The 23,549-nt window shown below is 38.7% G+C and overlaps 1 protein-coding gene across 4 annotated transcripts in view; it reads left to right on the plus strand.

Annotated features, from left to right (window-relative positions):
• The window catches only part of LOC139637140 (guanine nucleotide-binding protein G(o) subunit alpha), an 85,876-nt gene that overhangs the window by 50,041 nt on the left and 12,286 nt on the right, over window positions 1-23,549 (plus strand). For 3 of the 4 annotated variants that reach the window (XM_071505726.1, XM_071505697.1, XM_071505708.1), the window contains 4 exons: window positions 8,220-8,380; window positions 14,907-15,035; window positions 16,752-16,881; window positions 21,586-21,739. In XM_071505726.1, the coding sequence (XP_071361827.1) occupies window positions 8,220-8,380; window positions 14,907-15,035; window positions 16,752-16,881; window positions 21,586-21,739 (574 nt within the window). The remainder of the gene's footprint in view (window positions 1-8,219; window positions 8,381-14,906; window positions 15,036-16,751; window positions 16,882-21,585; window positions 21,740-23,549) is intronic. The other variant, XM_071505715.1, reaches the window with a different exon arrangement.

Below are 23,549 nucleotides of genomic sequence, written 5' to 3' on the forward strand. Positions count from 1 at the left end.
AGATATATACATATGTGTGTGTCTGTCTAAGTGAGTGTTAGGGCTCCATTGGGGCAGTCTACAGGAAGGCTGAACAACAATTAAATATTTCATCACTTTCATTATTCAGCAGCTGCTACAGAGAGGCAGGGAGGGGGAGAGACGAGGGCCGAGACAGGGAGAGAGGGTGATGGAGGCGGTGTGTGTACCTCAGGATGCTTTGGCAGTACATCTGACATTTATATCTATGATATGAGTTGAATTGAAAATAAAAGATGATGCAGAAAATTATGTTTTACCTTTTTAGATATGTTGTTATTTCTCAACTTTATATATTTAGGAGGGTGGAGAGAAGAAGGTGGAAAGGAGCGAGAGAAAAAGGGGGAGGAAGGGATAGATGATGGAAAGGCAAGGAGGATGCTGATGGAGCATGAAGAGGAAGAGGAGGAAGAGGGTGCGGCAGAATGGCTGGGTAGGGCAGAGAGAGCAACAGAGAGAGAGAATCAAAGACACGATTGCATTCCTGGGAAATGAGGATGGTCACCATGGCAACTGCAGCTGAGAGTCACATGATGCGGAGGAGGGAGAGAGAGAGGTGTGAGAGAGAGCGAAAAAGAGACACAGCAGGAGGGTGGGGTTTGCTAGCAAACGACAGAGGAGGAGAGAAGGGGAAAGAGATGGTAATGAGGTGAAATAATAGAAAAGGAGGGATAGACAGAATGCATGAGGTGTGTGTAACATTCACAAGTGTTTCCGAGTGTGTACTTATTTATCGCTGATGGTTTTGTAGGCCTCTGTATTAATGGTGACGTCATGTGATGCCTGTCTGGAGGAGGAATAATGATCGTTAGACTATAAGAGACAAGGGGTGTGTGTGTGTGTCGGGGTGGGTGGGGGTGTTGGGTGTGTGTGTTTCAATCAGAAGAAACTGATTGACAGTGTAAAGTACAGAAGTAAAAGCAAGAAGAAGAGGAGGGATGTGAGAGAAAAAGTGGAGTGAGAACAAATAGTTTTTGTGTTTTTCTGATTTCCTGATGGTCACTGTGACATCAACAGACACTCACAGTTTTCATTGCCTGTTGTTACATTGTCTTTTTTTCCTTAGTGTCTGTTTTTTCATTCATAGTACTGTGTTATACGTGCTGTTTGTGTCTGTGCTCCTTCATACATGTCAGCTTCATAACAAATGGGATTTGTATGTTGCCTTTGACATCTGGCCAGTGCTAACAGGCAACACATGATCTCATGTTTCTTGCCTATGTGCAGGTCTTCATCACTGAAGGTGCTGCCATGATTTGTTTATAATTACTGATTTTTAACATATAACATATACATATGTTTGCTCCAGTTCTACTACGTTCTACACTCAAAGTTTCTTTTGGTTGGTCATCTTGACAGTCTACTATTGTGACATCATAAAGTCAGGATGCAGTGATCCATTGCTTAATACCAATAGTGATTTAAATACCACAACTCAGAGTGTGTACCAATACTGAATACCAGTGCAGTACTAGTGCTCTGTTTTTTCACGTTTAAAATTTTTAAGCTTTACTGCATGGAGCTTACTGGAGTGATGGTTGTGTAAGGTAACGAGGGCAGGGATTGCTGTGGCAATGTCATGACTTAATAAATGTAACTGAGTGCAGAAATAGTAAAATGTCTAATCCCATATAAACCTCTCAATAAGGACAGTAGCTTATATGGGCAAGTAACAGTCATCCTTAGTGAAAAACAAGCATTTAAATACCTGTTTGAATATTTATCTGTTATTGAACGCTAATTGTGCCTTGACTTACAAAAATTGAACACCCCAGAAACACCTGTGCTTGAATTTATCCCTAAATTATGTAACTTAAGTTTTTCAGAGTGATCTTGTGTGTCTGTGTAAATGGTTTGTGTGACTGTGATAACAGAGGAATAAAACAGATGTTTAATCTCACTTTTCATAAGATGTAATGAACACAATTAGCAGAAACTTATTGTGCACCAGTACGAAGCTAGCCTAGTTGTGGCCCATTAAGCTGGCACATAAACACATCCTAAGGTATGTTATTTCTGAAAACACACTTAATGTAACTGTTTCATGTGTAATTAAACAATCAGCAGTCAAGAGGTTAATTTTGTCAATTTAGAATTAAATTAGTTTGCCATATGTTTTGCCACAACAAATTACACATCTGTTACCGTGGAGGCCCTAAATTACTCAAGCTTGTAGTAAAATAATTTAAAGTCAGTGTTTGGTGTCACATGATTAATGTTGATAAATGGCTGCCCAACAAAAAGAATAATGCATCAGCTCCCCAAGAGGCAGATTCAAGATCATCTTTATGTCAGCATCATCTTTATGTCTGCTTTTTTACATGTCAGAGAAAAAGGCCTACACGATGGGAAGTACTCCAATTTAGCTTATTTATATGCAGCCAGGTCATCTGGTTATTGTCAGTTTCCTGCAGTGATTTCATTTGTAAAACATGATGTTAAGAAGAAACTTGGTTTACCTAATGGGGATTAAAAGAAACCCATTTAGTACAGCTACATTCTGCTGGGGATATGTGATTAGGGCTGTCGCAATTGTTTAATTGTTTTAATGTTTATACGTTGATTTATTTGTGGCACATTGACTGCCACATACACTATTTATCTTCTATTTTATCATTCATGGTCATGCTGAATCTCTGGCCTCTGGTTTCTGCTTTATTTGTTTAGTCTAAGTGATTATCTTATCTATCTTATCTAAAAGCCAATTCTTTAGTAATGAAAAAGAACCAGTAATAGTATGAGCTGGATCAATAAGGGTATGGACAAGATATAGATAAAATCCTAATAATCCCTTCAGATGGTTAGTGGCTTGGCCCTGACTTTAGGAGGATGAGCAAATTCCTTCTCTATAAGTCCTGATTATTTTATTTTTTTGTGGTGAACAGTGGGATCACTCACAAAAATGTGAAGGATTACTTCACTTGTAAGTGTTGTTTTCTTGTTAGAGGCTTTTTTATAACCTTATGTCCTTGTAGTTACTAAATACTCATAAAGCCATAAACTTGTGCGACCTTAGAATTCCCACTGAGTAAGTTGTAGAGTTGCAGAGTCTATAATACGTTCACATGCGCATGATATTGAACCATGACAGGAAAAGTGCAAACTCTTTTCAGAAAAGAGTCTGAGCAACAGACTATTTGTCAACTGCAAACTCTAATCAAAGAAATTCTCATAATCCTATTGTGCATTCAAAGAGTCCAAATGATGTCCAATCAGCTGAATGTACCATGGGTGGACTTGAGGTGTACATCTCAAAGATGATCAGGAGAAATGGGAGGCATCTTAGCTAAATTAAAGTAAATAAATAAAAGTGTCATAAATAATTATGTCAGTGTGATATTTCAGTTTTTCATTTTTAATAATTGAGTACAGATTAATGAGGGAATCTTTATTTCTATTTTAGCAACAGGCTGTTACATAAGAAAATGTAAAAAAAAACTGAAGGGGTCTGAACACTTTACGACTGCACTGTGTGTCATTATGCAATTTTCTTACAGTAAATGGCTGTTAAGGTTAAAATTGCAATATGCTTCAGTGGATCTTTTTTCTTTTTTTCCATACCTTGGTAGGGGTGTGCTTTTGGTGTTTCACTCATTTCATATTATAGATAGATCCAGTTATATCTCCCTTGATAAGAGTGTGCAATTAAATTGTGCAAAGGTTAAAAGATAATTACTTTCCCAGTCTCCTTTATGTCTCTATGTGTAGAACTTTGAGTAGAGAGCAAAGATGGCTGTAAAGGAAAATAATGAGCCCATTATTATCACACTGTCACACACACAGACATACATACTGTCCCTGTGCCTTCCAATATGCCTGTTTAGACACTATCCCTGGCTTTGGCTGTGGGTTTAAAGTGTGTCTGTGGCCCACTGCCCAGCACTTAAATTGTGACACACTTTGTCTGGACACACACACACACACATACACACACACACACACGAACAAACAGAAATCAGGCTCAGTTCTCCTTGTACTGTCCCCTCATTCATACCCACACACCCAGATGTAGACACACATGCACTCTTTCTCATTCCTTATCAGGCATTGTGTAGCTGCAGACAGAGAGGACCGAGGACAGTGGCAGAGAGGAAGCTGGGACAGAGCTTTACCCCTTGCTTAAAAACACATTTACATCGAGTCAAATCCCTTCAAGAGGGATCGCTGCCTAGCAGAGGACAGCAGATGGGGAGCGCTTCAGCTTAATGTTTCAAAGACACCATGTTTGGAGTGTCATGGTGTCTCAGCGCGTCAAAGATCAGACTGTGGACTTGGGTTTAAATGTGGCTTATAGACATTGTCACTGCCATAGCTGCTTTTTTCAAAGACAGGTCTGGCCACAGTGTCAGAGAGCAAATGAATCATGCCTTGCCCCTCTCATGTTTAGATTTTTTTCATACAGTGTTTCCACCAAGAAAAGACCAAGACTTCTACTGAGTGTAAGAACTATGAGGCAATCAGAATACAATTGTCTTTTTCTCTCCTCCACACACACTCAGAAAAGATTGTAGACCAAATTCTTTTATTCTCCTGTTCTTTTAGTGAGCCTATTTATAAGACATGTCATTTCCCCCTCTTGTTTCAGAATAGTCTGTTTCCAACCCCTTGATTAGAACAGAGAGAGAGAGATGGAGGGTGAGGGGCCAATAGAAAGTTGTTGTGGAAAATAGTCACCTTGTTTATTGTCAAGCAGGACATGAGAGGATTTATTTTTGTGACCCACTGAAATATATATAAAAGCCTGTCTCCTCAGCTGAGCACTGCTGCCCTCTCTCTCTCTCTCTCTCTCTCTCTCTCTCTATATATATATATATATATATATATATATATATATATATATATATATATATATATATATATATATGTAAATTAGAAAGTGGTCTGAGACTTTTATACATATATGGACCATCTTACCGCACTGGTTCGTCACTATGGAAACATTTGGTTGTTTGATCTGCACCAGAATTTGATGACAACTTTTAAACCAGCACAAACGAACCACACAGAAGATGTAAACTTCATTTGAAATGAACCAAACACGTTTGGTGTGAAAGCTGCCTAGGTGCCACAATTGCTTACACATTGTAGACAAAAAGGTTTAGAGGACAAATTCAGTTAAAAGTTGTTTTTTTTACTGTTTACAGAAACAGTGAGGGGCCTTGATTTTGTCAATGATGAGACAGGGAAAGAGAAGAACATGAGGAGAAAGGAAAAAGAGGAGAATAGATAAATAAGAAAAGGGAGGGAAGAAAGGAAAGAGAGGAGGTAATGTCCTGCCTGCTGGAGAAGCCTTTGCTGACACCATTAGCTTTCTTGACTTTGTAAGAGGACGCAGGGTTAGCCTGGCACTGTTGCCTGGTGATGCTGGAGGAACATATGCATACCCTGTCAGATCTCCAAACTCATGTGACCTGTTATTATCTCCTCCCGATTGCTCTGCACTCTTTTAATTTCAGGACAATGTGGAAACTCAAACACATCATGCCTGCAGTTACTGTAATTTCAGTGTGAGTGCTATGCAATCTAATTATAATGTCTGGATAAAATTACAGTAAGGGGGATGACTACACTCATCCTGATGTTATACTGTTTCATTGGTTTAAAAAAAAGGATTGAATTCTTCTTCTATTGTTCCAGCGATGGAGTTAAGCAGGTATAGCGTTCGATCGCATCGATTTCAGTGCAGTACAGTAGCCTAGATATTTAACTATGATCACTATGTTATGTATTTGGTTTTGCTGACTCAGCTATCTCTAGGGCGCTGCTGAATATGTCACATGTATAGAAATAGGTTGAAACTGTATATACTGGACTAATGTTACATTATTTGTATGTTTGATTCCTATGTGTGTGTCCGTACAGCAGGTGTATTGTACCATGGGTCATATTTCAAGCTTGCTCACTCAGAGAATTTGAGCCAGTGGGTTTGATACAAAGTAGTTAGTTTTTGTATCCTATTTATTTAAAAAGTAGATATTCCCATATTAAGATAAGAGAGAGAGAGAGAGTGTGCCCTTAACAGTTATTTAATAGTGAATAGTCAATTTGTTTTAAATATACACAACATATGATTGAATTGTCCATTACAGAAAAGTTACAAAATGTTCTTAGCTTTAAATTACTATTCTTAGAAAGTAAATCAGCCAAAATCAAACTTTGGCAGGTCAGACTTGACAAACGGAAACAGTGCATCGCTAGATTTTACGTAATATCTACCTCTGTAATAAATTAAGTGCACATTTTTTAATACAGACAGGGATAGAATTAGTCGTGATATATGGCAGTTTTCAATTAAATGCTTGCACAGTGGTCATTCTGTTACAATTTCATGAAATATAAATGATGAATTAACCATTCCCCTTTTCTTGTAACTCTCATTCTCTTAATTGCAAATGTCTTTTTAATGGAATTTATATTTTACAAACAGTAGATGCCTTAAGACTCACCACAAACACAAAGCTGTTATCATTTGAGATATTATTTTTACTACTATAATTTATGTTAAATATATTTATTTTTTGTAATTTCTTATTATTTCTTGTTTATTTAATCTATATAAACATATATGATGCTCATTTACATATATCTATCTGCTGAAATATGTCTACATCGTACTGAATATTTCTGCCATTGCACAGAGTTTGTGTACACAGTGTGCTGCTGTAAAAGTCTTTCTAGTTTATCAGCATATGAAGCCACCAAACGTATAAAGTACAAAGGTCAGGGCCCTAGGAATATTACTGTATGCAAGAATGATCATGTAGGAAGAGGCAAGTGCCAGGAACAGAAATCAATAACCACAAAGAGCAAAGGAGAGCAGGCAAGTGGGGGTGGGGACCCACTGCTGGATTCAGACAAGACGCTGGTAATGGCAGAGGCATCTAACTGAAGTCTCTGCAGCAGGTTTACTCATAGCTAAGTGGCTAGAAAGATTTTCCATAAACACAGGATGACGTGTCTAAAATAAATTGAACAATGAAATATAATGTTTCAGAAATCATCTTGTAACACTCATGCATGCAAGACAGGGCAGGATTTTGTAACCTTTGAAGAAACAAGGAAGTTATTTTATTAAATAGATGCTTATAGTGCACTGTATATGCATATGTATATGTAATATGCATAATCACAAATTATACTGATTAAACTCTGCCAAAAGCATCTCGGTGAATAAATGTTATCTCTTTCTCTGACATTAAATTTTACAATATGAATTAAATCAAGTAGTCAAAAGCTATTTAAATAGCTTAATGAGAACCAGAGCTGGCAGCTTGGCACTTGACTGACTGGACTGTCAATAATCATATGACCCAAACAGCTTTAGGTTTTAAGTCACTGACTCCCTTTCAGTTATGTCAGTTACCAGCAGCTGAATTATCTGCCTCTTTGTCTGGAGGGGGCCCAGTGCAGACCAACAGTCTCTGCCCCTGAAGGACCCAGAACCAGATCACTGCTGCATGACAACAGCCCCCTCTTTGGCCTTCTGCAGCTACACAAAGACAAGGAAGTTGTACCTTTGTCCAAGCCAAGTCAGCAGGATTTTTAAAAGAGTTGGTTAAGCATTTTCTTCAAGGTTTGCCCACACTACAGTATGATGATACTACAACAGAATTTTAAACTCGTGCCTCTCCATAAACTGCAGTGGCTTTGTGGTGTTTCTGTATCCGCCCTGGCTCAGGGTCTGTAATGACACATGGATTTTAAATGATGCTTTTGTGAAAGCTTTTCACCAAGAAAATGGACCAAAGTGAACTGAAAACACTCTCATTCTTCTCTCTCCCCTTAATCTTGCTCTTTTCTTCTGTCATCTACAGTAATCACCTTCTGTAGTAGTTGTTACCACTAACCTCCTCTTCTCTCCTTTTATTCCTCCATCTATGTTAACCCTCCCGTTTTGGATCACAAATTTTTTTCTAGCTTTTCTGTTGTTTCTGATAGCTCTACATTTACATTTTTCACACATGCACAGTCAAATTGCATGCATTGTTTCTCACGTAGAACACTTGAACAAATAATCTTTGTTTACACAGATGCACATTGTTCAAAATGCGTGGTACAGGTTGACAGTCTCAGTGTGATGTTTGTGTTTGTTTTAATAATGGTACATTTCAGCACCTTTAGAGTCATTCAAAAGATCCTGCTCCTACTCAGGCTGCTAAGATTACTAACCTGCTGCTTCTTCCCTTTTGTGTCACCTTTAGGCGGATGCTAAGATGGTGTGTGATGTCGTCAGTCGTATGGAGGACACGGAGCCTTACTCCGCTGAGCTGCTCTCCGCCATGATTCGTCTGTGGTCCGACTCTGGCATCCAGGAGTGTTTCAGTCGCGCCCGAGAGTACCAGCTCAATGATTCAGCACAGTAGTACGTACATGTGGCCATTTATTTGTGTATAATGCATGTGTTAGGGGTGGGTAATTGAAAAGTTATTCAATTGGATTAGTGTGTGTCAGGTTAGCTGTAAAATAGATTTTGAGCTACAGTTCATCTGAAGATGCTTCAGCTCCATCACAACCAAATGAAGCTCCTGAGTTTTGTGGCTGCTGTTATCATCTCATAATTTACATGTAATTCACACCATCATCTTAGAAATTGGGCACATTTACCATCTTTTTGTTGGCTATGAACTAATGTAGGTTTGTGTTTACAGTGGACGACTGGACAAAACGTGTGTGTTCTGAATGTAGTGATGTTTGTATAGCACTCCCAGGAGTACCGTATCACTGAGTCAGCACAGTGTGTGTGTGTGTGTGTGTGTGTGTGTTTCACCCACCCAGCTGATTCCTTATTTCAAGTCCAGATCAATAGATCAGTCATTACCCCCCCAATCCACCCACCCACTATAAACCCATGCACACATACACACACCTCTATGTATTTATAATCTTCTAAATGCAATCATACACTGTACTACTAAGACACACAGTCAATCACCATTCAAACTACCAGGCCTGATTTATGCTGAGTGCCTGTGTGTGGGTGGAGAGGCGCAGCAGGGAAAACACAGGGAGCGAAAATGGGGGGGTAATTTCCTTCAAGTGCCATGTTTGTGTGTGTTCCCCTAGTTTAACTGTGTACCGTACATCCAGAGAAATTACACAGAGTGACATGAAGGAACATTGCAGTAGAATGATGGAGGGAGTCACTGATCGATGTTTCTGTGTGCAGTACACATGCTATACACCTCTCTGGTACAGCAGGCTACAGCCATGGATGAAGTGACCATAGCTTATACTATCAAACCAATGTAAGGCACTGTATTATTTGCATGATGGCCACCAACTCCATACAACATATTTTAATTAACTGTCTGTGACTGGCTAATAGGTGTTTGGTAAAATCATATATGCCACCATTTTCAGTGTAACCATAGCAACAGAACTTCTGCTTCATGCCATGTCTGATGGAACAACATCTTATATATTATTTTGTGCAAGTGTTCATTGTTGTGTCTTATTGCTTACTTATAAATAGGAGGCAAACGACCAGCAGTTCAATTCCGAACATGATAACTGAATAGAATAAATAAAAAACCAAATCTATAGAGATCACAGCAAGTGCACCTATTTGGATCACGTGGATCACTATAATAACAAGGATAGGATATAGTAATATAGTGGAAGGATAGAGTGAGATAAGGGAAAGAAAGTTAAATATGAGGAATTTACAGAATAAAACAGAAGTGTAGAAGGGTAGGAATAGAAAACATGATTGAACGATATAGACTGCAGGACAAATGGGACTAAAAAGGAGAAAAGGGCGAGTCAATAAGTCCAAAATGAGGAGAGAGCAAGAAGGATGGCGAGAGAAAGAGAGAGAACCAATTTCTCATTGGGGCAGACGTCTTGGAAGGAGTTGACTCCTATCAACATTTACATGTGGTCAGTTAACTCAAACAACATTGGCTCAGTGTGTGTGTGTGTGTGTGTGTGTCTGTCTGTCAGTTTGTGTGTCTATGTTAAATGTCACATTAAAGATTGATGCGCACTTCCTATTATATTGGGGCCTGTGGAGTAGAACAGGCCAACCAGCCAACGAACTGATAGGACAGATATCACATGATCAGACCACACTCAGTTTGACTGTGTGTGTGTGTGTGTGTGTGTGTGTGTGTCTGATATTTCTCCAAAGTTAAGACATGTTGTCAGTCTTTTGGGTTAGGGTTGTCAGATGTCAGATCAGTTTGGTAATTTAGTGAAGAAAGTTATGTTAAGAGTAGGGGGTTTTGTGTGGGAATGTGTTTGTAATCGCACGCGCATGTAATGTGAGTTTTTAATACATAGAAAGCAGAAAGCTCTATTCTGAAAAAGGAAAGTACTCCCTGAAGCCACTGCTCTCTCTCTATCTGTGTGCAAATGCCTTGCATGTACTGACCTATTTACTACAATACACATATGCTCTGTCTATGATTTACATCCCCTGCCTTTGTGACACAACGGTGTGCATGTAGCCACTTGGCCTCCATCCTCCATACACACACATGCAATGACATTAAAATGTCAGATGAAGTAGTTAAATGGACTCTGGACATTAGCGTGGCCTCGTTGCATTGGTTTATTACATTGCAAGAGAGAATTAAATGAATGACATGAAATTGATCAAGTGCATAGTGCTCACTAATAGCAGGCAATCCGTGTACCTGTTTAGCATTGTAGTTAAATGCTGGACGAAATGGCATAACTCTCAGCTCTTTGCTACGGATATTGATTCTGCAACATGCTTTGCATTTGGTTAATTAACATAATTGAACATCTCAACAGGCCATAATGCAAAGCTACTTAAGTAGGATCTTGTCAGGTGTGCGAATTCGTTGCTTGCATGAAGTTTCCTGGTTAATTTTCCTCTTCGTCTCCCTGCTAAAAAATGACGGGTTTATTCCTCTGTTGATTCAGGTCCCTTTTATATTGTGGCCAGGTCGTATCATGTTGCATCATGTCACTGCAGCTTCTGTAGAAGTGACAAGTGCTGGTTGTAAATATGTGTCAGAACATCACAGCAGGCGAGACATCTAAAAATCTAAAAGCTGGTTCCTTAGCAACAGCTATCAAGCAGGACAGTTGAGCCGACCTCTCCTGGGTAAAAATCGTAGTCATGCTTTAATGTGTATTTCTTTATATATGCCCTATTTCAAGGCAAATGTATTGGCATAATTTTTATATATTTGCTTTGGCAAATCATATTTTGCATGTTCTTTCAGATACAGTATGTTGGCATGTATTGAAGAAGTGTCACCTATACTGATAGATCAAAGGGTTTTGATGTAAACTGCCTTGTTCTTTTACAGTACAGTGAATGTAGGCTTGGCAAGCTACTGCATTATAATTTGTTGCCCTGGCTTGATGGATTTTATTTCTGTGGTGAACCACATGCCAGTGTAATTGGCTAATATAAGCTCACTGCACTTGAGTTATTACAGCAAGTGATCAATATGACTGTGCTCTAACTTGGCACTAAAGACCGGTCCACTTTAGCATCAAGTCACTGTTTTAGTTGATGTTAATTAGTGGTCAGTGTGATGAGTCTTTGTACACATTAACAAAACTGGAGGCAGAGAAGTCTCTGAAACAGGGAGGGGTGGAGTGTGTGTGTGTGTGTTAACAGACTGTTGAGGGGGTGGTGTTGAATATCACAGCTTGTCAGGAGAACTCAGTAGCTTTCTTATGCTGGAAACACACAAATGCACTTGGCCTTGTCATTATCACCTCCAAGACAACATTCTCTCTGGTTGTCTCTTTTGTGCCCAACACTCTTTCAGTGATAATCTATAATGCTGCACATCACCAGGGAAATGAGACAAGCATACACTGGGGCATGGTGTTAATCGACTTAGTGCACCATGAAGAGTAGTGTCAGGATGAGGAAAAAGACTAATGCAGTGGTGGTCCACATACTGTATGCCAGCTACAAACCAGGCCACACAATGATAAAATCTTCAGGGGACAGCAGTTCCATGCATGAAATAATGTCAGCATTTGTGTTAGTATGAGTTCATGTCAAAAATACTTGTATGAATAGTGACTGTGGAGTAAAAACAGCAAGCAGGAGGAGCAGACTGCCTCTTTTCAGAGAGGGTTCAACCTCCTGTGGTGGTAAAGGTCATAACAGTGACAGCAATAAGCTCCAGCAATAGTGGCAAATTTCACTGCAGCCGACTAACATTTTTAGGTGTTAATAGTTCCTTTAAAAATACTGGAGACTTGACAATCTGTCAGGAAAAAAAAGTTGACACATGGTAGAGCAGATACTGGGCTTTATCCAGCAATTATTATCAGTATTAATTGAAAAATCTGTTCATCTATGAAATATCCTTTTCTCAGCTACCCAAAGTGTTTTCTGAAAAAGTTTCTGTCCACACTGAAATATACATTTAAATTTGCTAAAAATCCTCTAAACTTCTCACTCTTCTTTCAGTTGTCGGTCAACAAAAATGTACATTACAGCCATCATTAGGTAACATGAGGGACAGACAGCCTGGTCAGCTCATTAAACTGCTCCATTATCACTAACATTGCGTTCAGTTTTTGTTTTGTTTTTACTTATACAGCTTGTTAAGCAGTGTTTGTCTGTGTGTAAGAAAGAATACAGTATACCGCAGTACTATCATTGGAAAATAAGAACAAAACAAAATTAACATTTCTAATTTTTACACAGGTGAAGAATTGAAAAAACTAAACAAGAAAGAATTACAATTTCATTGGCTTTAATGCAGTCCTGTAATGGAATGAGGGTCAGATCCCTCACATTTCAGAAAGTATTGGAATATATTTGACTATAAAATATACCCACAGTATTTTTCACATATTTTAGTTTAGGTCTGAGGCACGCTTTAAAAGTGATCCTGCTTTAGGACTGCATTTGTAATGAGGTGTTCTGAATTGTTTGACTGCCTTTATTTTGCAAATTTAAATGTGTCATGACACCAAATCATTGTCATTCATCCTGACAGGTGGTTCTTTATGAGTGCAGCACACAGATTTGTTTACAACCTGCTACATGTTTGTATTTATTTTCAATTTAAAAACAAGTCAAAGGTCCAGCAGATCGCTTCATTGTGGCCCAGGAGAAAAATGCTTTCGCCTTGTCTGCTCCCTTTTAACTCTCCTTAGCTGCTTCTTTTCCAAACCCTGATCTAACCCATATCCCCTTTCTGTGTAATCAATAGTTCTTACCACTGAAGCTGTGTGCAAGTGCAATGTGTGTGTGTGTGTGTGTGTGTGTGTGTGTGTGTGTGTGTGCGAGTGTGCGCGCGCGCCATCTTCTTCTTGGTAACATCAGCCAAATATCTCCTTTATCTTTTTCTCTTGTGCTCTTGGAAGTAACTGCATCCATTTAAAAGCTCTCAAACAACACTCTCACCGATCTATAAATAAAAACATCCATTACACTAGATGGATGCATGATGTGGGTATATTATATTCTCTCCTGCTCTTCTGACTTACTGCCTGACTGTCAGTCCTAGAATACCAATGTCTGAATAGCTGTTGTGTGGAAAAATAATTAGTATGGTTGAGCTGCAGAGCCCTCAGTCTGCACCTGATTTTAGGTGTGAAGCTGTCTATCAGAACAGAATATGCAAAGGATAAAACCTTCCAAGGAGGGCGTTACACCATTATAACTCAGCAGAGGCAAAATACAGGGGGTTAAAAGTAAGTAAGGGATGCATGACATGTGATCCCAATAAAAGATTCTCACTGGCGTCCCTCCACACTGCTGAAGTGTCATTTTAAACCTGCAAGTTGCAGTGTTGTCATTTTAAATGCTGCATTGTGCCAGCGATGCAGTTATGTGCAGGAGAACCGCCCTCCAAGTGCTGAGAGAAGGAATCTCTTGAACTGGGCTGTTCAGGATTATTTGATTTATATTTCTACATTAAAAAATAAAGGTCCACTTCCAGGGATATTCCATTACATAACTGAACAGAGTCATCTCGCCTACCTTCTTCCCTTTCTCACCGCTTATCAAGTGGCTACTTAATGTGCAAACTTAGTTTCTCTTCGTATTTTACACAGGAAATTTGAATCATTGGAAATTTATGCAATCCTTGACGTTACTACTATAGATTCTTTTGTTTTTCAGTAAATCAAAGTAAAATTTAAAGCAATCTAAAGCAAATTAAAAGATTTTTTTATTTCATTTTATGTAAATTGTCCAACAGGGATAAGAAGGACATAGATTCCCTACCTGTTATAGCAGTGTTGATCTGTAGATGACCTCTGACCTCTGGGTAGAGGTAAGAAACTGCCGTCAATAGAGGGAAAGTAGAGAAGCGCATTTACTCTCATTATTAATGACAGTAATCCTGTGGGTGGCTGTCTCATTGTGCTTGTTATGTAATGTTAACTGTTGAGCCCACCTGAGCCATAACATACATCATTAGGTTTACACTTGAATGCAGATAGATCCATTTGAAGTAATCATACTCCTACACTAAATGAGACTAAGAGGTGAGATGCATGGAGCTAGTGATTGACCTGAAGCCCCGTTCCCGGTAGTAACTGTTACTACGTTAAGCTTTCAGTTTTCACACAGCAAATGTACAGGTTACAATGATAACGGCCAGATTTACCCTCGCAGAATTTTTTTAAACAAAGAAACCTTAATTTTAGGTTACAGTTACTTCTATAGGTAGTAAACTAGTTAGCCAGACATGCTAACAACTGCAGCTGACATTAGAGTGCAGATTAATCCATTCATTGTGCTTTTGCCATCATGTTCTTGGTTTTGGAAAAACTATAAAAAGATACCAGCCGCCAAACTCTTTGTGTACTGAGTATTGCCCTCACAACAACCCAATGCACACAGTTTCAGCATGTGAAGGAACCCAAAGGTTGACAGGCCTGCTATGCTTTGTTACAGTACCTTATGGTAGCTTCTTTGTGTGTCTGTGCAGCTACCTAGACAGCCTAGATCGGATTGGTGCAGCAGACTACCAGCCGACAGAGCAGGACATCCTGAGGACCCGAGTGAAGACCACAGGCATCGTTGAGACACACTTTACCTTCAAAAACCTTCACTTCAGGTCAGAATTAACTCTTGACAGTCAGTGATATTTGTAGCTTCATATTTGTCCCCTTTTTCTTCTACTTTCACTAGTACTCCCTTTTACCCATCTATCTGTCCGCTCCTCTATCCATGCTTACAGTAGGAACTCCAGTCTGTAATTAATAAAATTAAATGCGTTAAACATGTGTCTATATTTATGATTGTCTGCCTTTTTAATAAGATCTGATTCAATTAGTGCAAGGAGCTATGGGACTGATAGCAGAGAGGAGGAGAGGCATTATGGGATGGTAGGAGGAAAGAGGGGAGGTGTCTTAGCCTGAGCTCTAATTTAATTACTACATCTGCCCCTCTTCTGTTAATGATATTTCTTTCACTTTTACTCTTGCTGTCTGTCTCAGTCTTTGTCATGTACTTACACCATATTTATTGTTCAGACGCACACATGTATTTTAAACATGCAGATCGATGTTAGCTCTGCTAAATTATGTTTCTACTGTTACGCTTACAGGTGAGTAGGCGGTGCGCAGGGTGTGTTTTGTCTAGAAGCCTAAATATTGTCAGCTCAGTTGCTATTGCTGACACTGAGGCAGTGAGTGGGAGACAACACTATACTTGTACTGGGCATAAACCATTAACCTGCCATTATACTGGTCACATTTAGAACTCAAAAATACAACTTATACAGGAGAAAGTGGTCATTCCCATCTTATCAAGACATGAGGTGATTACTTGAAAAGGTGAATGTAGTCTCAGATAACGTATCCTGTTTGTGAGCTATTTTTTCTTGTTGAGTTAGCTTGACAGGTTCAGCTCTGCTGTTTTCCTCATAAGGCCGTAGCTTGTGCTCTGTACATGTACCATCAGATGGTCTTTTACTTGTCCTGTCAGAAGTTGCCCAGTGACTTGTGGTGTTGCCACTGTTCTCTCTCTGTGGATTATGGTGCAGCGTAAGACAGCACTCACAGACTAATTCCTCCTAAGGTCAGAACAGTCTCACTGTCTCACCATTTGATTTGGCCAGCAAAAATATGAATGGAATATTAAAACTGGATATCAAAACACTTTCATTTATACTTTATAGTTACTAGATCACAAATCAGACAGCAAAGTAGATGTTCGTTCTCATACTGAAATAGACTTAATATTTAATATGGGACAATCAACAAACGCGTTTCAACCATAAGCCATCATCAGTGTAAGGAGTTGTGTGCGCTGCTACTGTTTTCTTCAGTTATTACAGCTTAGCTACCTAGCTAACAAGTCTCCATCAAGCAATTCAAACCCATAAAGATTAATGCTCTCCTAGCCACACAGATCATTCAGAGATTGAACTGATCAGAGGTCAAATGAATGCTACAGCAGACTCGTGTACCTTATGTATGATTCTGTGTTAAAATTAAGTAATTTCAATGTATCTTCTGAAGTATAAATCAGGTCTAAATCATCATCATTTTCCAAAAAGCACCATAAAAGAAAGATATTGTCAGTAAATCTCCAATGGCCCGGACATAGTAATGGCCGTCTTATCTTCAATGTATTACTGAGCAAATACACAGGTTAGAGGAAATGTCACACAATCTCCCCAGTGATGCTACACATCAAAATGCACTAGTTACTGGCACATTCAAGAATAGAATTTACAAAGAGAAAAAAACTGACAGAATTGATGAGACCCTGTGCCTCTGTATAGTTACATGTAAAAAATATCTTGCATTCTCTCTGTGGCAACTAGGCTGTTTGATGTGGGAGGTCAGAGGTCGGAGAGGAAGAAGTGGATCCACTGTTTTGAGGATGTCACAGCCATCATTTTCTGTGTGGCACTCAGCGGATACGACCAGGTGCTGCATGAGGACGAGACCACGGTAAGGACACATGTCCACATGTATGCCCTCTCTCCCTCTGTCTCTGCCCCTCTCACTGAGGCCTTCTCTCTGTCACTATGTAGCCTTATGACCCATTTATACGGTAAATATTGGAACACATCGTTAAAAGACAGACACTATATAAAAATAGAGTTGTATTGTAGTCTATCCAGAGCTATTTTGTATGTTTAGGATGTGGAACAACATTGCAAATAGTCTCTTAATATAAATTGACACAGGCTATATAATAGCTAGTATAAGGACAGAGTGTTTGCTTGTTCATGTAGAATGAACATGTAAGCTGACATTAAACACATGGTCTGTGTAACAGCCTGAGACAGGAATGGATAAATGTCTCTGTTGCTCTTTCATGAGCTGCTACATAAATTAAGGCATGAAAGATATTCATGTTATAGAATGACTTAGGAATGACAGGATTTATAGGCGGACTTTCTGCTTTTCTTATTTTACATCTGTCACATCATCTGACATATAGGCTTATCACACTGGTTTGCCTTCATACTTTTCTCACTATCAAAACACAACATTAATTCTGTGGAATTCCACAGTGTTTCCTCTGGATCTCCTTTTGGTACACCTTCCTGTTCCTCTTCCTCTTGCTGAACGTGCTGACTAACAGAACATGTAAATAAATCAACCGAATACAACTGAAGGCTCCACTGAAAGTACTGTTTGTTTGTTTAACAAAACATTGAATTGGACAGTGCTCCAGCTCTGGTACACACACTGCTGGATGGTTCCTGTGTAAAAATACAAAGGATAATTGTATCTGTGAGTTATTTTTCTCTATGCAAAACATTGTTGCCTGGATAGACACTGTAAATTTAGTTGCAGTCTGGAAAGAGCAAATGATCTGCTTTAAATAATGGGAAGGACAGGTATAGTAATTTGCATACATTAGGTTACACTAAAGCCAAATTTTGGTGAGTGTGGATTCTGAAATACATAGTGTGTTTTGAAAAATACTTTATTGACCTAACTTAAAGGAAAACCTAGAATTAAATACCTTTAATATATGATCACTGAATAAATATTTCTTTTTGGTTTACAATAACTTTTGCACATCGGAAAACAGTCAGTGTTGGAGAACGTCGAGGGCTCTGGGCGATTTGATGTTTTATTAAAATAAATGTCTGTGAATGGTAAAGCAGTTACAATGGTGTAGTATTTCCTCAACAAAAGGCCACAACCCACCATGTGGCTATAAAGATGACGCCATGTCGTCTAAAACAAATAAGCTGATTTGAATGCACAGTGCTCACTGCTATTTAAAAGCCTGAAGTGTATCCTTGGAGAATTCCAGGCAGGGAAATTGTGTTCAGTAGCTGCTCTATTTATGCAGATGTCATCAAGCCTCCCTCTGAGCTGGGAGTGCCAGAAGAACGTCAGATGAGGAACGTAACTATCCATCATAAAATACTCACAAACGGGTTGTAGTTTGTGTGTTGCATATTTTAATATAGATTCCTCACTCAATCAGAGTGCAGTGCAATGATAAAACATATTTTAATTAAGAGGCTTTTTTACCATAATAATGTGATTGAGTTCTGTTACCCTACACCTACATAGTACACAACTGAAATACAAGTTCAGATCCATTGTTTTTCCATTGTTATTTGTTTGTGTCTTTGAGAAATCCACTAAACCTAACAGAAATAGAAGTACACAAGGTAAGATGTGTGCCAAAAAGGAAAATTACCAGTCACGATTGTAGGTCTGGTAATGGTAGCAACATTATGTGTTGTTATAAAAGAGTTACAATTACCAGGCAAATAACCAAATGTTTTTCAGAAGTCTTCTGTCAGTTCTACTGTCAGATACATCCAGCATTCTCCTTTGCTGCTCACTCAGGGTTTCTGCATGGTTCACCAAGTTATGTTATTATATCAGCCAAAGTATGAACGTATAATGGAAAACCAATATTTTTTTATACTTTTTCCCACCAGCATATATAGTAACTCCTAATGATATAATTAATACAAGTTAACGTGGCCTGGAGCAGAAAAGCAGAACAACATGGATGGATGCACTATCCAAAAAAAGACTTCTCTAAAGTCTACACTTCCCTATTATGAGACAGGTTTCCTGGCTAATGCAGCTGGCAGTAGTAAAATGTCTCCCACCAGCCTGCAATCAAATTCAAAAACATTTCTCAACATTTCCCAACATTTCCATCTACCAAAGCCTTTAAGGACTTTTTAATAACTTCTAAGGCCTTTTTTGAGGAAGATAAATGAAAAATTTGAGATTAAGAGTGCAGTACCTAAAATATATACATTTGCTACCGCAAGATTTATAAGGTGCCAGAAAAGGATGTCAGTTTGGTTTGTGGGTTTCTTTTGTTCTTATTTAGGACATGAAAGAAATAATAGACCACTGGCCCCATGCTAGAGGTTTTAACTGTATATCGATATATACATCTGTGTGCCGTATGAACACAAACACATCCAGTGCCACACGCACTACCTCTATAATACATACTTCTACATACTTCCTTCTATTCAAGAACTGCTTGCATTGTGTTTTCCTCTGGCTGTCTTTGTCTTGTTTCTCTGACAACACTCTGGTACACAGACACACAGACATGGGCAGCGGTTGAAAAGTCAAAAATACTTTACTAACCACTTTTCCTTGACCTCAATGGAAAACATCATGAGGTCAAGGAAAGATGTGAGAATTCATTCAAGATGATTCATAAGGACTTAGGAAAAGAAAACCATGGCGCTAAGAGAATCCAACAGCACTAAGGCTAAGTAATTATGTTATTGACATGTAATGGTGCGTCACTTTGAATGTTGCTGCCGTGAGGAGCACCTTTCCTTAGCAGTTAGATAATTTGGTCAGACCTTATCATGGGGGGGGGGGGGGGGGGGCCTTGCATTTTCTGTTCCTGCTCTAAGCTCCGCCCTGCAGCATCTCTGGCTCCTTCCACTCCTCCTGTCACTCTCGCCATCGACTGTCCTCTCTAACAATCAGCAGTAAGATCTTCTACAGATGCTCCACGCACAGACAGGTATGAAACCTCCTGATAGGTTAATACACACACCAAGAGTTGAAAGCAGTGCCTCTTTGTGTTGTTAACCAAGGAATTCTATCTATCTATCTATCTATCTATCTATCTATCTATCTATCTATCTATCTATCTATCTATATATCTATCTACTTCTGTGTGTCTGTGTGTATTTCTGTCTGATCCCTAAGTTCCTCCTCTAAATTACTATTAACTGTTCAAACCTCCTGTCTTCTGTCAGTCCTTTGTATATGAGACTGCATTGCCTGAATCTGCAGTAATTAGCAACATTTCTGTTTTTCCACTAATCTGATTGGTTGATGAGCCCCATCAATCATCTGTTCTTCATTGGCAATAAAGGATCACAACCAAAGAGAAACTGCTTTCAACTCATTCTTTAAATGAATCAGTCTGTTTTCTTCATTAGGCACTTCCATGCAGTGCAACTAGATGTCATGAATGTGTATTGATGTTTCCAGATTTTTTATATTTTATTTTTTTGCATGAGCATTAAGAGGTATTGCCAACAGCTAGTTTGCTTTTAACAGATTTAATTAGCGAACACAACAGTGGATTCTGGTGAGAAAAAGTCAAGGTAGTCTGATTTATAAAGCACGTTTGTTAACAAAGAATTGCAGCATTGCTTACAACTCAATCTAGAGAAGCAGTGGTTTAGTGGGAAAAAAAACATCATATAAAGAAGTGCCTAATGATGAAAAAATCAAATACTAAAATTAATTAAATCTTTAATGTTTTAGCGATAGTTTCAATGATTGACTGAAGTTTTCATGCTTTGTAACCATTTCAGCTTAGTTTTAAAATTCAACAGTATTTCCATTTATGAATAATATATTGTTTTTAACATAGTATTTATTCATTATAACCCTGTGGAGTTTTCTTTGTAAACAGCATTTTTGAAATCTTGTTTACATTGTGTGTAGCTGGTCTAAAAATTTTGAGTTAGTTCAAGTATTTCAATTTGCCATCCAAAAAACACTTGCAAGGCTTTTAATGTAATGTGCACTGTTGACATCAGTTTTCTTCTTCTGCCTCTCTTCCTTTTATGGTACACTGCTACCTTACAATTTATTGTTTCCACAAAACTGTTGCTGACTTCTGCAGTTGCTAAAATGTATACATACATTTTTGCTCATGGCAAGTAGGTTTGTCCTCATGCATATGCTGAACATGCAATTCATACAAAACATTATTCTGCAGTGTCCCCAGTGGTCAAAGACTCCACAGGGTATCTTTAAGTGATCACTTATTCAGTGAACTTCAGTAAGAGCAGACAGTAGTGCACAGCTAACAAGCTAAAATTGCATGGCTTTGTTTAACTCATTGGCAGCAAGCAGCTTATTAATAATTCCTGTTGCTGGTGATCAACACACACAGACAAATATATGCTCAACATGCAGCAGAAAAACATTGTGTCCATAGACAAGAGGAACTCCACAGTACTTTTGTTCTGCTCTTTTTGTTCCTCTCTGTTTCAATAGTGTGTGCGCGGTATGTGTTATCTTGATTGCTTGTGTGCAGAAGTTTGCATGTGTTTTCTGAACACATTTACATTTCATTTAAATACATGTCTCAGAATCTACATTATGTGTGTGTGTGTGAGAATATATGTTATGTTTTAAAGCCCATTAAGCCCATGCTAATGTCTCCTACAGAACCGCATGCACGAGTCTCTGAAGCTCTTTGATTCCATCTGTAACAACAAGTGGTTTAAGGATACCTCCATCATCCTCTTCCTGAATAAGAAGGACCTCTTTGAAACCAAGATCAGCAAATCACCACTGTCCATCTGCTTCCCTGAATACACTGGTATATATCTATATACTTCAGAGTCAGTGTTCATCAATACATACTGTATATTTATATGGACATTAGGAGACACTGTGGCAGCTGAGGTTTTAAGACTTGCAACTTACTAAAGAGTTACTGACCAAGTATTTTAACACCAAAACCAGCTGAAAATTTAGGTTTCACCCAGTCTGATGCCAGTCTGCTTTGTAGTCAGGTCACTGCTGTGAGAGATTTTGTGACCTGTTAAATATGTGTAGCCTCAAATGGGTCCATGTTTTGAGCTGATCTCAGTGATCTGTGATAGAACTACACTCTACACACTACATGCATATTCAAATAACTGCACCATGCAAAGCTGAAGCAGTGTTTCCTAAAGTGTTGCTACTTGACAACAATGCTGCTGTTTGAGAGGCATCATGTCTCATGGTGGAGATGCTGCTTCTCCCAAAGTGGCTCATTATAGCTCCATAGAGCTCTCATCAGGTTGAATTATGTGTGCATGTAAACTAACAAAAAATAAGTATTCCAATTAGATTACCTAATTAAATTAGTTATAATGGCCCCAAAAATGCTTTAATTGTAAATATGGATGTTGTAATTGTACCTCCAGTAGTTTTACGTTTTTTTGGTTGACTTAGGGTAATTTTTTGCAGATGCTACAACTTAGTACCACATTCATAATCTGTTTCAGCATAGATAGAGAAGAAGAGTCTGCAAACTGCTCTATCTTACATTAGTTTGTTATCTGCAGATGCTTGCTAGCATTAGCTATTCAACAGGCAGGAACAGACTGAATATGCACACTAGTTTATTCGCAAGAGGTTGTGGGATGAAGGAGAAATGGAGAAGAGGACAAATAGAGCAGGAACTCAAAGAGAAGAAGGCAAAGCAGATTGGCTCAGACTCTGGAACAAAACAAAAATGAGAATCAAACAAGTTAAACCAATGAAACTGAATGAAATCAGGAGTGTTACAAGAGGAGCTTGAGTGTAAGAGAGACAAGAAGAAGTGGGGGACAAGAAACAACAGAACGTGAGAACACCAGAGAAAAGTGTGAGAAAATTGCAAAAAAAAAAAAAAAAATACACAGCTCAAGACTGTGGGAAAGCAAGATGGAAAGAAACCAAAACAGCAAGACTGTGAGAAAGAGAAAATTAGAATTCTGAACCTGTTCCCTCTCCTATTCTGATGAAGCTGCCACTGGAGCAGCCAGAAAAACCACAGTGCTGCTAATAGCTGAGACCCAGATAGATGCTGGTGACACTTCCAACACAAATTACTCCAATCACTGAGATCTGACTCATTCCAAAAGCATTATAACAAAGTAAAGCTCCTGGTTAAAGCCACAGCATGCCAAATGCTTGCATTACAGCAGAACCAATTCTCAGAGTTTATTATTGACTTGACCTAAAAGGGAATATAGTAGATCTGGCACTGCTGTAAAATTAATCAATATACAGTATGATTCTCCATCCTTTTTGTCCTTCATCCCTCTGTCACAGTCTTGTTCTGTTGTATAATACATTGGTAATATTCAGAAACTGGCAGCTTTTGCCAAAGATATCAAGACATCCACTACATTGCATTTGTCTGCTCAAAACAACCCTTCCATTTTTTCTAAGAAAGTTGTCCATGTATTATATTTTGTTAGCCAGCAGTAAGCACCACAGAGTTCAGCAGAATGTGTGCTGAGCTAGAAAGTCAAAGGTTATGTTTTCAGGAAATATCAGAAAAATCCTGCTGATGCAGAAAATGAGGTACAGCCTTCTCATACAATGGTTCAGATGACAACAGCTTTTAAGCCTTCACCTAACTCCCACTATGTGTC

This window comes from Trachinotus anak, unplaced genomic scaffold (assembly GCF_046630095.1).
Source record: "Trachinotus anak isolate AG129_WGS33_773 ecotype Australia unplaced genomic scaffold, CSIRO_AGI_Tana_v1 ptg000002l, whole genome shotgun sequence".
NCBI lineage: Eukaryota > Metazoa > Chordata > Actinopteri > Carangiformes > Carangidae > Trachinotus > Trachinotus anak.